Here is a 12,184-nt window from a genome sequence, read left to right as displayed (position 1 = left end):
GAGAGGGGCCTAGCGGGAGGGTGGGCAGCCAGGCCGGGGGCATGGGACTGTGGGACTGGCTGGTTGGTGGTGGATGAGTTCCTCCCCTCACCACATCCCAGCAAGAGGATGCATCAGCTGGGAGGGCGGGCCCGGGGCCAGCGGGTCAGACTAGCGCCCTTCTGCTCCACTGGGCGTCATCATCCTCTGTCTCCCTGCCGCTCGCGCACACAGATGTCACTGGCCTGTCCCACCACCCCGCCGGCTTGGTCTGGCAGGAGCAGATGGCCTTTCACTTGGGAGTCCTTTGTTCAAAGAGTGGTAATGTGACTGGTGTAGATTAAGAGATGCAGGGATTTGGCTGTGGGGCGCCCCGAGCTCCTGCTCCCAGGCCGGAGTGCCAGGCCAGTAGCTGGAGTCCTCTCTCTGCCCAGCCCTCTAAGAAACTGTTGGTTCTTCTTCTTCTTCTTCTTCTTCTTCTTTTTTTTTTAAGATTTTATTTATTTATTTGAGAGAGAGAGAATGAGAGAGAGCACGAGAGGGAAGAGGGTCAGAGGGAGAAGCAGACTCCCCGCCGAGCAGGGAGCCCCATGCGGGACTCGATCCTGGGACTCCAGGATCATGACCTGAGCCGAAGGCAGTCGCTTAACCAACTGAGCCACCCAGGCGCCCAAACTGTTGGTTCTTTTTGAAATGTCGTCACTGGGCATGAATTCCCATCCTGAGACCCTCCCACCCGGCAGCGTTTGGATCAGGAGCTGACTGAGCCCCCAAGTCTGCGGCTGGGGCTGGGGACCCCTCCTCCTGCTGCCGAGCCGGGGCCAGCCTGGCCAGGGTCGCTCCCCCACCGCCTGGTACTGTAGACGAGCCATCAGAGATTCGGGGTCTGCGTGCAGGGTCTGGTTTCCATGGTAAATTTCTCTCATGCTAGTGAGGTTGCTGTCGGCAGATTTCAGCTTCTCTGGAGATGCCTGCAAATCTGTGAGGGGAGAGAGAACGAGTCTTTGTCAACTTTGCTTTAAAAACCTGGCTGTGAACGGGCTCCCCCTTCATGTTGGCACAGTAGCAGCAGGTGGGGAGGCCTTGCGGCCTTCAGACGGCGTGGGGCGGGCATGGGCTGGGCCGGGCGGTGCCCGCATTGCTAGAAAGAGACCTGTTAGCGGCCCTCCTTCAGTGGCCTCCCTCAGAGGCTCGGTCTGCCTGCTCTCTCCAGCCTGATGCTGAGCTGAGCCGACTCAGCCCAGGCGTGAGCTTAACCCTCCCCGAAGCGCCAGTGACCCCGAGTGCCCTGTGGCCTTGGCCTCCTGGACAGTAGGCAGAGACTCACCTGGTCTGACGTGCAAGCTGGAGCCCCTGGGCACCTGTTGATAAAGATGGTGTAACCCACGTACTCTCCAAAGCCAGCCCCGTGGTTAAGAGGGCAAGTCGGAGACACCCAGGGGGCCTCACTGTCAGCGTGTGTCCACACGAGGGTCAGGAGGCCTTGCTGTGCGTGGGTGTGTGTGACAACGAACTCCGACGTGTCCAGGACGTGGGAAATCACTTTAGTAGACCTGAGCTTCCGCCCACGTTGAAGATGTCCTGCTGGCTGTTCTCAGCTTGTGGAGAGAGCTGGACTCCCAGCCACCCTCCCGGGCCCCAGCCGGCTTATTGCCATGTCCTGGGCCCGTGCTGCTGCGAGTTGGGGTAGCTGACCCTGGCCTACCCAATTCCTCTGGGCTGCAGACGAAAGGGAACTGCCATCTTGGGCTCCTGAGCCACCAGCCCTGTCCCTTCCGAGCTCCTGTGCTCTCACGGACCCGTCCCTGTTCCTTCCCACTCACACCGCCTGCGTGTTTCAACACAGGCACCCCCAGGGGCATCCCTGCTCCAGCCCACGCTGCCGCTGCCCGAGGAACTTGGTAGCTGGAGCAGGTGGCCTGTGGGCCATAGGTGTGGGCGCGGTGGGAGGCTGCCTCCGACGCGCTTTATGAGCAGAAATTCAGGCCAGTTCTACGAGGGGGAGACCGAGGTGCTCCGTGGCAGCCCCGTGTCTGGATGCTCCGTCCTCGGTGCCTGCCTTTGGAAGCCTCACCTCAGAAGCGCCCCCCCCCCCCCCGCCACCACTTCAGAAACATCAAAAACAAGCATGCATGTGACTTGGCATTTTCAGTTCCGTCCTATAACAAAAATAATTCACAGGTCTAAAATAAACCAGGGCTTGGGATCAGATGCCTCCAGTTCGGCATTTAATGGCAGGCTCGACACCACTGGCTTTGTAAAGTCTCTTTCTTAATTAACGTGGGCTGGCCACGTGTGAACCAGGCCCAGCGCCTCCGCATCCGCGGTTCCCGTGGGGCGGTGCTGGGCCAGCACCCCTTTGTCTCCGTCTGGTAGGCCCGTCCATTTGGCATCCTCGCCACGGTCATCCCATCAGAGACTCCCTGTTTTCGCTGTTTATCTCCTGTGTGCGTTTCAGTAGAAATGTCATTATTTGAAATTCCTGACGCTGCTTGTGCGAGCTACTGAATTCCATCACCTATTGTCCCGTAAAACGATCCATTAAAGATAAAACCGCCGTGGCTCAATAAGGCTCTTTTCTGGGAACAAGCCACCCTGGGCCTTGGCCGGTCCTGTCTCCCCAGCAAGTGTTTGTGTTCGCTGCATCAAGGGACCCCAGCGCCAGCACAAATGAGGGAGGCTGCCTCTTCGCGGAATGAGGGTTCCTTGGGAGTTAAGATAGGATTTCTTGATAGAAATTGGGTAGCCATCCATTTGCCGTCAGACAGTTCCAGCTGCCCACTCACGGAGGGGGCTCTGTGGTCCCGGCTGAGCTTCTTGCTGCACGGGAGTCCCCCTGGGCCGGAAGGGACTTGGAAATGTGCTCTGGTTTCTCTCCTGAGTGTCTGGGACGGGGTCCTGGTGTCTCTCCCCTTCCAGGTAGACTAGGCTGGTGACGGCTCTTCCTCCTCCCATCGCAGTGGGCACAGGGACCCCAGGCTCTCCATCTTTGCAGGTCTTTGCACCTCTTCCCTCGTGGTTTAAAGGCAAATCTGTCTGCTGGATGCTTTTTCTTAACGTCTTTTATTTCTCCAGACTGGGGTGGGGGGTGACCATCCACCCCATTTGACCCGTGCCACCTGGTATGACCATTATTAGTGCTTCTTTCACACTCCACCCATCGTGATAAGGCCACCCTGCTCACGCCCAGCCTAGTGACCCTACCACGCTTGTGTCATGAGGTCAGTCGGAGCTGGTGTCAGATCACGAGGTGGTCCCCTTACCTTGTTCACTGAAGGACTGACTTACAGGGGAGGGGGCATTCTGATACGCGTTTGTGGCTCTCCTGCTCTGGTCAGAGGCTCTGAGTGGTCACGTTACCCATCAGCGCCAGCTTTGCTGAGATGTGCATCGGCTCTCCTGGGTCAGACTCTGTGATTCTGTCAGTGGTGGGCACACACCCAGGTTTATGTTTGACCTCCTTTGTGGGGAGGAGCTCCTGCTTCTGGACCACAGACCAGGGCAGAGTCTACCCTAGTGGGTTTCATGGCCTGCTGTGAATGTCTTTCTGGTGCGGAGGACGTCAGGCTGTCCACATGCCGATCGTTCTGCTTCCTTAATGGAATGCTTCATTCTGTTGTTTACCAGCTTGTTCTTAGCTTTCCCAGGTCGAACACTGTGTTGTTTATAAAAGTTTGTCACTTTGGCAGCACATCTTTCTGCCCATGGGTCCTCCTGTCCCCGTGCTTTAATAAAAGAGTTTGTCTCTTCCCTTCTAACTGTTACTGTCTTTTTATCTTTTTTCTTGACATATGACAGTGGCTAGCATCTTCAGTATGGCGCTGATGAGTGCTGTGGTAATGGGTGGCTTTCCTTGTTCCCAGCTTTCCAGAATGCCTCTCCTACCTCATCATGAACTGTGACCATGGGGAGGTCCCTCCTAGGCTAGTTGGCTAAGAACTTTTATACTGAATGGCTTGCTATTTTATATAGAGTTTTATTTGTTGGACTGTCTTTGCAACCTTGGGGATTACGAGACCCTCTTGGTCTTATTAATACACTTTGGTGTCTGGTTTTCTAAGATTTTACTTAGGACTTTGCAGCTATGTGAGACTGGCTTATCATTTTCCTGTGTGTCTTTGTCCTGTGTTGGTGACAGGGTTTCCCATTCATTCATTCAAAAATATGCCAGATTCATAGAAGGAGTTCAGTAGCATCTGATCTTCTTGTCTGTTTGGTAACCATGTGCGTAAGTGGGCACAGCCCTTTTAGCGTGATGGTTTTTTGGGGCTCTCAGTAAAACCACCAGGGCCTGGTGCCTTTTCCAGAGGGCTTATCTATAGCTTTCTGGTTCCCCTGACTGGGCTCATATTAACCTGGTGGATGCCTTGGTTCAAGGCCTAGAAGACACTGAAGGGCCAGGTGCATCTGTGGCACTGAGCCCAGAAACTGGGGCAGGGACTGACCGCTCCCATGTCCACAGGGCTGGGGCCTTGTTAATAGATTTATCAAGGCATAACTGACCTGCCACGCATGAAACGTTGGACACAGAAGTCACCTGATGTGTTTGGACATTTCAGTAGATCCAGTTGATGTGGCTCGTCTCAGTGGTCACCAGATGAGGGGTGACCACTTGTGACTGTGTTTCTCTGGGCCCTCCTGCTCCACTAACCAGGTCAGAGATGGTGCCCGGCAGCTGGGAGGCTTATGGGGCAGGCCATTCCTTGACTAGGTTGTTCTGCTCGGCCCGCCCAGACCACGGGGCCGTGTGCTGGAACTGTCCAGCCAACGTGTGGCTAGAGTGGGTGCGGGCTCTGTGGGCCGATACAGGGTTTGTGTTTGAAGATTGCAGCGATAACGGCTTTTCCGCATGCCCAGCACATGGGGGCCCTGGGCTTGTGCGGGCGGCTGGCTTGTGCCAGGTGGCCTCCAACTTGACACATGGTCTCAACACTTCCAGTAGCCTCTGCCTTCTTGTTTCTGTTTCCGTAATTATAGCATGTTAAACGGCCAGGGGCCTGTCTGCCCAGGCCTTGTGCACACACTGTGAAATTAACTTCCTCACCCTCCAACACACATCAGGCTGAGCTGACATTTCCAAAGTGCTCCTGGCTGGACCCCTGCTCTTGGCATGTGTTCCGCAACAGAGAGGAAGGCCGGGGAGATGAGCCTTCTCATCATGGCACCTGATCGACGGGAGCCTTGTACAGTGGAAGCTGTCAGCCTGGGCGAATGTCACCGGCAGAGAGTCGCATGAGTCTTGGGGGGGATAAAAGTGTCACAGTGTTGCACGTCTTGACTCCGAGCAAGACAGTTTCACGGGGGGGCCCCAGCAGGGGCTGAGGGGCCTCACGAGAAGGGTGGTTGGGGGTTTGAGAGCCTTGCCCCCGGCAAGTCTTGTTACCCTTGCAGCAGGCAGGAGAACGTACCGTAGAAATGCTGCTCTCCTGGCAGGGAACCTGAATCCACCTGTCACGGGGCCCTGAAGCCTGGGGCAGCCAGCACATCCGAAAAGATGAGGGGTGGCCTGCCGGCACAGTCCCTGGGCTCTGTGGGGTGGGTGGGGTTCCATCCGCCGGAGTCCCATGTTGCTCATCCTTTGCCCCATGAGCGTGGGTTTTCTTGCTGGTCTGAGAGCCAGCAGTCCCTCTGGCATCGCCGGTCCATGGCCCGGGAGAGGAGAGGCAGAGGCCACCCCCTACCCCCAGCAGCCTTTCTGAGGTTCCATGTGGCTGTCCCCATGGGGGCCGTGTGGGGCAACGACACACAGGAGCCCGGGGCTGCCGGGGGTCAGCTGGGCGCACAGGTGCAGGCACCTGCTGCAGGCACCCCAGTGCCCTCGTTCAAGGCATCCTGCCACCCCCACCCCGGGCCAGGCGGCCGCGGGCACTCACGCCTCTGGCTGGAGGGGGGGCCTGCACAGCCCAGAGCCCTGCTTCTCATCATCATTGTAACTAACGGCTCCTGAGCAGGTCCCTGCTCTCCAAGATGGTCTGTGTTCCTCTTCGTGACACACTCATTTAATTTTTAACTCACAAGGCGTTTGCTTATTTATTTTCATTGTTCTTGATAATAATTCTAAGCCATTAGAGGGGAAAATTATATTCAAAAATGCTGTTTCACACTTTATTTGTTTGATGATTTAGAGCGATAGAAAATAGCACATTTGCTGGCTTTTATAGTCTGATAATTATTCACATCCATCAAGCCATTCCGGGGGAATAAACAAAACACCAAGAAAATGACACTATTAATAGCATCTTCCGCGGCGGACAGGAAGACTCTCCGTAGCCGGTGAGTCAGTAAAATGGCGGTGGCCTGTCCCTTGGCCTGCAAGCAGCGCGGGCCGCAGAGGACGCCTCTCCTTTTAATTACCCAGCCCTGTCCGGCCCCAAGAGCTGCCCGTCTGCCAGGCTAAGGCCTCCGCCTGCCCAAGCACCCGCCACCTGTCTGGCGTCGCAGGCCCTGGAGTGTATTAGGCCCACCGAGTCTGTTGTGACCCAAGCAGGCAGAAACCTCCTGATGTCTGGGGCCACACAGTTTTCCCAAGACGGCTCTGCCACCAGCTCGGGCTCAGGCCTGGCCTCCGCAGGGCTGGCGAGACCTCTCGCCCCCTGGCCTCAGTGTTAGATCAGGAACACGGGGTCGGTCGGATGGTGCACCTCTCTAGCGTCCAGGCTGCACTCGTAGACAGATCAGACCCCCCCGCCGTGGGTCGGGCTGCAGGGCTCGGGATGTGATTGCTCACCGCTCTGGACCCGGCCTTGTGGGCAGGTTTGTGGGTTTCAGCTTTGGCTTCTTGGGGTGGCCGTGGTCGGAGGGGGTGCATTCCCTCTGAGTACCTCAAAGTGTAAATGAAGGAGCAGGAAATACAGGGAAGGCTGGGGGATGCCCACCGTCCTGGAGCGGCCCATCTGGTCCCTCCCCAGACCTGGGTGTCGCTTCCTTCGGGAACTCGGCGTCTGGGTGCGGGTCTGGCAGCTCACCGTCACGCCTGAAGCGTGTTCCTTCTAGTTGGCTGGTCGTTTGAACCTTGAAACGGCTGGACAGTAGCAGTCTTTCAATCACTGCGCCTCACGCGTCTTGTCTTCTCACCTGGGGGGCCCGGGGCCTGGGGTCTCCCGTTGCCTCCCGTGTACCTTATTCCTAATCTAAAACTGTTTTATTTTCTGCCCGGGGCCCCTGATGTCTGCAGACAACTGCCTTTCCAAAAAGGGCGTCTGGCAAATGATGCCTGAATCTGGCCCTCTCGGCCTTCTGGGCAATTCCACGGCATTAAGCCGGGAGTTATGGAGCCTGTCTGGTCCTGCTGCAGCCTCTGCAGGGTCACCTGGAGTGGTTGCCAGGGATACCGTTCCAACAGTGCCTACTTTTCCAGGACTTTCTGGTTTAGTGTTGCCCAGGAGTACTTAGTGTAGAACGTTCAAAAGCAGAGAGGACATGCGGAAGGGGAAGGGCTGGTGAAATACAGAGATAAAGACCCCAAGCGGAACACTGTGTAGAAAGTTCCAGACTCCTGCCCAGCCTACTTCAGGACCGGGACACACTGTGTGTCCCTCAGACTGCCGGAGCAAGGAGTCTGAGCGACCCCTCACAGGTGGCCATTCCTTCTGCAGCCTTCCCCAGGCCCCCCCCACGCCCCGCCCTGCACTCCCCCATTTCTGGTTCTGCTCTCTGAAGCCTCCAGTCTGCTAGCCCTCTCACGGCTCACCAGGTTCCGGAGATTGTTCTGCCCACTTCCTTTGTCCAGCTTCTCCAGATTGTTCCACCATGACTTGGGTGCTGGGGCCTCAGACCCAAGCCCAAGCCTGGGGGAGGAGCACGTTGCCAGGTTGCCCTCTCTGGGTGGGACGTGGCTGGCCCTGGGGGAGGTGTTGCACTGTTGGACCAAGGGGATGACATCAGGGCCGATGGGCAGCAGCTTGCGAGGGGAAGCCAGCCTTGCCGGAGGGGTTTCCTGACACTGGCCGAGAGAGGGATGGGGAGAGCCAGGGGAAGTTCTGAGAGGGCTCTGGGGTTGAGCGGGAGTGGGGAGAGTGGCCAGGGGTAGGCTTCCTGCTGGCCACCTGGAATGGACTGGACCAGAGCACCTGGGGAGACTGTCTGTCCAAGGAAACCATGCAAGAACCCTTTGTCACTAGCCGACTGGGGCTGCACGTCCAGAGGGGTTTGCAGGCCGGCCAAGTGGATTGATTTTGGCCGTGATGTTTGACCCTGTGATGGGGATGGAGGTCCTGGGGAGCGAGACAAATTGCCCCCATGTCGGTGACCAGTAAAACCGACTCTGTTTTATGGCCCCGAGAGCTCGCTCACTAATGGCCGGACAGCTGCTCCTGCCTCGGGGGTTGGTGAGCAGACATGCCCCACCCAGATGGCTGCGTGTCCCTCTTTTCTCCCCGAGCCAGGCCCGAGAGTCAGGGATGCCCCCTCCAGGTGGCGTGACGCGGGATGGGGCTGTGACCAGGGTGGCGAGGCTCTGCTGTGGGGGCCCCTTGGGGCCTGGGGGGCCTTCTCTCCAGGGGCAAATGTCCGTCCCTGTTGGGAGGCTAGCTACTTCTGTAGCCAACTCACCTGGGCCCCCATTGCGGGGGGCCTCCCAGGGTACCCAGAGGGCCGTGGCATGGAGAGAGGGCTCCATGGGAACCTACAGCCCACAGGGCTTGCAGCCGTCGGAAGGAGCTGTACAGACGGAGCCTTCACTGACCCCCCGCTTTGGGCAGGCGGCCCAAGCTCGCTCAGAGCTGTGTGTCGGAAGGACCCACGCCCCAGTTCTGCTTGCCTTCCGCTGAGATCTGAGGCTTGCCTCTTGCCAAGGCCCCGGGGTGGGGGGTGGGCTGGGGGACACATCGCTGGCGTAGGGGCTTCTCGGCACCCTGAGGCTGTCGCTGGGTTGTTCCAGGTGGTGGGAGGACAGCTTTCCCTTGGCCGTTGGAGCCAGAAGTCCCTGTGGCTGTCGGCTTCCCGTCCATCCGTGCTTTATAATCCTTCCAGGGGCCGCTCTTCTGAGCGCTTGGCCCAGCATCCTGCAGTCTGTACTTTCCGATAACAGAGGAGCCACGTTTCAACGTATTAAACTTTTAACATCCACCAGATTCAATTAATCTTATCTTTACAACTCCCAATTACAGGCGGTAATTAAGTGAAAGCAGCATTGTAGACTGGGGATATTGCATTAATCATCACAGCCTTGGAGCCATAAATTAGTTCCTCCTGTCCTCCGGCATCTTCCCAGAAGGACTGGAATGTTTCATTTCCTTGTTTGTGGGGGACGTTAATCCCACAAAGGTGCTTTGGATTGGGATTAACTTTTATCATCCTTAACGTAAGTGATAAAAGGCTGTTTAAAGAAGAGTCACCTCATCTTTGTCCAGACAGTGGAAAATTCTCCGGCGACAACTGAATCGAAGGTGCCGGGCCATCTCCTCCAGGGCCCTGCGGGTGTGCCCAGAAATTAATTATTTTTATCCTGGTAGATTAGAGACTGCCTTATCTTTTGGCCCTGCCCCCTTTTATCTTATTAAAAGTAATAACCCTCTCGATTGGAATGGACTGAGCCAGCTGCAGAGTCTGGGCCGGCTTCCATGTCCTGGGCTATTTCTATCCTGCCTCCCGTACTGTGAGGGAGGGTGGAGGGCTTGCTGCAGCATGCGCCCCCATGTCTGACTCGTTCTAGAATGTGAGGTGTGCTGACGCAGGGTCTTTCCCCTGGGCACTGTGGACGTGGGGTGGGTCATTGCGCGGTGTCCCTGGGTGCTGTGGGGGCTGAGCAGCATCCCCGGCTCCACCCCCTCCACACTAGGAGCACCTTGTCCTGCGGTCGTGACAACCACAGATGTCCCCAGACACGGCCCCGTGTCCCCTGGCGGCAGGGTCACCCCCCGGGCGGGAAGCGCAGCCCTGGAGTTTCTCCCGGACGGGACTCGGGTGTGCGGTAGTAGCTGCGTAGACAGCCTTTCCTATGCCCCGTCCTTCTTGGGACAGACAGATGGCCCATGCTTAGAGCTTGGTGGCATTGTGGACCCACACGCCAGTTCTGCCCGCCTGTGCCTAAACACGGAGGTTTTCATCCTGCCCAGTCCGGGGTGGTGTGTCAACTGGGGTGGGGCCCTTCGGCACCCCCTGCCCAGGCTGTCCCCGTCGGGAGAGAGTCCCCGCCGTCCCAGCACGCCGGCTTCCGCACACAGTGTTAGCGGGATGTCGCTCTGGCTTCATCTGTTTGCAAACTTTCACTTTCCATTTTCTTATTTATGATGGAGCCTCAGGAATATTTCAGATGTAAAATGTATAAAAATAAAACTTAGGCAGTGGTGACAAATGAAGTGTTTCTCATTCCTGAGGCTTCTTCCCGGGTGGCTCCTGGGGCTGGGGGAGTGGGAGGCAAGGAGGCTGCCAAGGGGGGGTGGGGAGGGCTCCCCGGTCTCCTCTCCGCCCCCCCCTCCAGCACCTCCCCTGCAGCTCCAATCCAGTGCTCGCTTTTTTAGGTTTTGCTTTTTAAGCCTCATGGAGGTTTAGTGCCACTCAGTGGGGAGCGTGTCCAGCTTGGCATCCGGGAAGGCCATCACAGCCTGTGCGGGCCCCGGACCGTGGCCTTCTGGGTGGGTCCCTGCCCTGACAGCCTCCCCGCTGTCCTTCACCCTTCTCACAACACCCACGGTGGCTGTGGTTCAGTTCTGCTCTGAGGCCGTGGCCGCAGCCCTGGGGCCCCTCAGATGCGTGGTGGCCACACGACGTCGCGTCTGACATGCCTCCCTTCTCTCGTAGGTACGCCATCCCGCCCGAGCACGGCAAGCGCCTGGAGCGGCTGGCCATCGGTAGGTGTCCACGCCCCCGGGCTGGGGGTTGGGGGCTGGGCCGCAGGCGGGCAGGGGTGGGGGCGGCAGCCCCGTGGTCCCGGGTCTCCCGCTTTGTGTGAGTTTCCATCTCTGGGTGTGGTGGCATGCCGGGAAGATGTCACTGTCTGATTTTTCCCACTTCCTGCTCGTGATCTGATCGCGGTGCCCCCCACCCCCGCCATGGGGTTTGACACATCGGGAACGATGCACAGGATGCCATTGCTTTCAACTCTTTTTCCCGGGTTGTTAGCACGGAGCTGCCAGACGTGACTGCAGGCTCCCGCGGGCCAGGGAGGGCAGCCGCGTTCTTTTGTCTTCCTCCCGGCGCCTGGCGCTGCATCAGGCCCTCCTCTAGGTCTTACAGTCTGCGTTTAGTCTAGAAAACGAGCAGTCCAGTGCTTGTACCCCGCAGCTGCGGGGTGACCGCAGGCTCTCTGCTTGTGTGTGCGTGGGCTGGGCTCCCTCCGCAGACATCCCCTCCGGCAGCCCCTCTGGCAGCCCCTCGGGGGTCTCTTGGACTGAGGGGATTTGTCAGGGAGGGTCCCAGGCTGTGTCCGGAGAGGGGGCACTGACCACTTGGGGTAAAGGCAGACCCTCAGGATGTAGGATCCTTGGAGACAAGCCAGACCCCCCAATTGGGTGATGCTAAGGCCCCCGACCACCCCGACAGAGGGGCTGGTGGGGTTCCCGCGCTGCTCCCCATCACGGTGCCCTGCTCTCTGTTCTGACGCCAGGTGGCCGTAAGCACCTGGGATGATGTGAAGAGACCCCGCTGGCCCAAAGAGTCTGGCCCTCACTGGCAGGCAGCCCCCGGGCTGGCGGGGCAGTTGGGGAGCCGGCCCTGTTGTTCAGAAGCCGCTGGGACAGCGCAGGGGCCCATCCGATCACCCTGACCCTCTGGGTAGCCGTGACGGGCAGCCTGACCCCTCTCCCCTGGCAACCACGAAATCTTCCAGAAGCCATCACTTAGCGTTGGCGCAGCCTCCCTAATGTCCTGCTGCTGTCCTTTGTCCCTTCCTCATGCCTCCCCCAAAGAATGCCCACCGTGCTCTTCCCCCACCCCTGTTGACTTTGGAAATGGAAATGGTGGAGCTTTCTGGAAAACCTGCCTCCCGTCCTAGGTGCCCCGGAATTGCCCATCTGTTCGGCAAAGGGCTGCTAAACACAGCTTCTCCGGGGACAAGGACAGGGGAGGCTTGTCAGAGAGCGGGGCCAGACCCCCAGGCCCGGGCTTGCCCAGCCCCGACGCAGGCCCTGTTGTCGTGTTCACCTTTCTGTTGGAAACCCGGCCTCTGTCTTCACGGGCAGGGCTGAACCCCACTGTCAGGAGCATGCTTATCACCGTGGAAATGCCAGTCACGGTTCTAGCAAAGAGCGATTTGTCTTATTTATTA

General features: G+C 58.2%; 1 protein-coding gene across 3 annotated transcripts in view; it reads left to right on the top strand.

Moving 5' to 3' along the window:
- KDM4B (lysine demethylase 4B) overlaps positions 1 to 12,184 on the top strand; it is a 132,845-nt gene that overhangs the window by 67,382 nt on the left and 53,279 nt on the right. For all 3 annotated transcript variants that reach the window (XM_073887231.1, XM_025861517.2, XM_073887230.1), the window contains exon 7: positions 10,720 to 10,769. In XM_073887231.1, the coding sequence (XP_073743332.1) occupies positions 10,720 to 10,769 (50 nt within the window). The remainder of the gene's footprint in view (positions 1 to 10,719; positions 10,770 to 12,184) is intronic.

This window comes from Callorhinus ursinus, unplaced genomic scaffold (assembly GCF_003265705.2).
Source record: "Callorhinus ursinus isolate GAN/ISIS: 27379988/994484 unplaced genomic scaffold, GSC_fseal_2.0 scaffold77, whole genome shotgun sequence".
Taxonomy (NCBI): domain Eukaryota; kingdom Metazoa; phylum Chordata; class Mammalia; order Carnivora; family Otariidae; genus Callorhinus; species Callorhinus ursinus.
The sequence above is the reverse complement of the archived record's forward strand: the minus strand, read 5'-3'. Positions and strand labels throughout refer to the sequence as shown.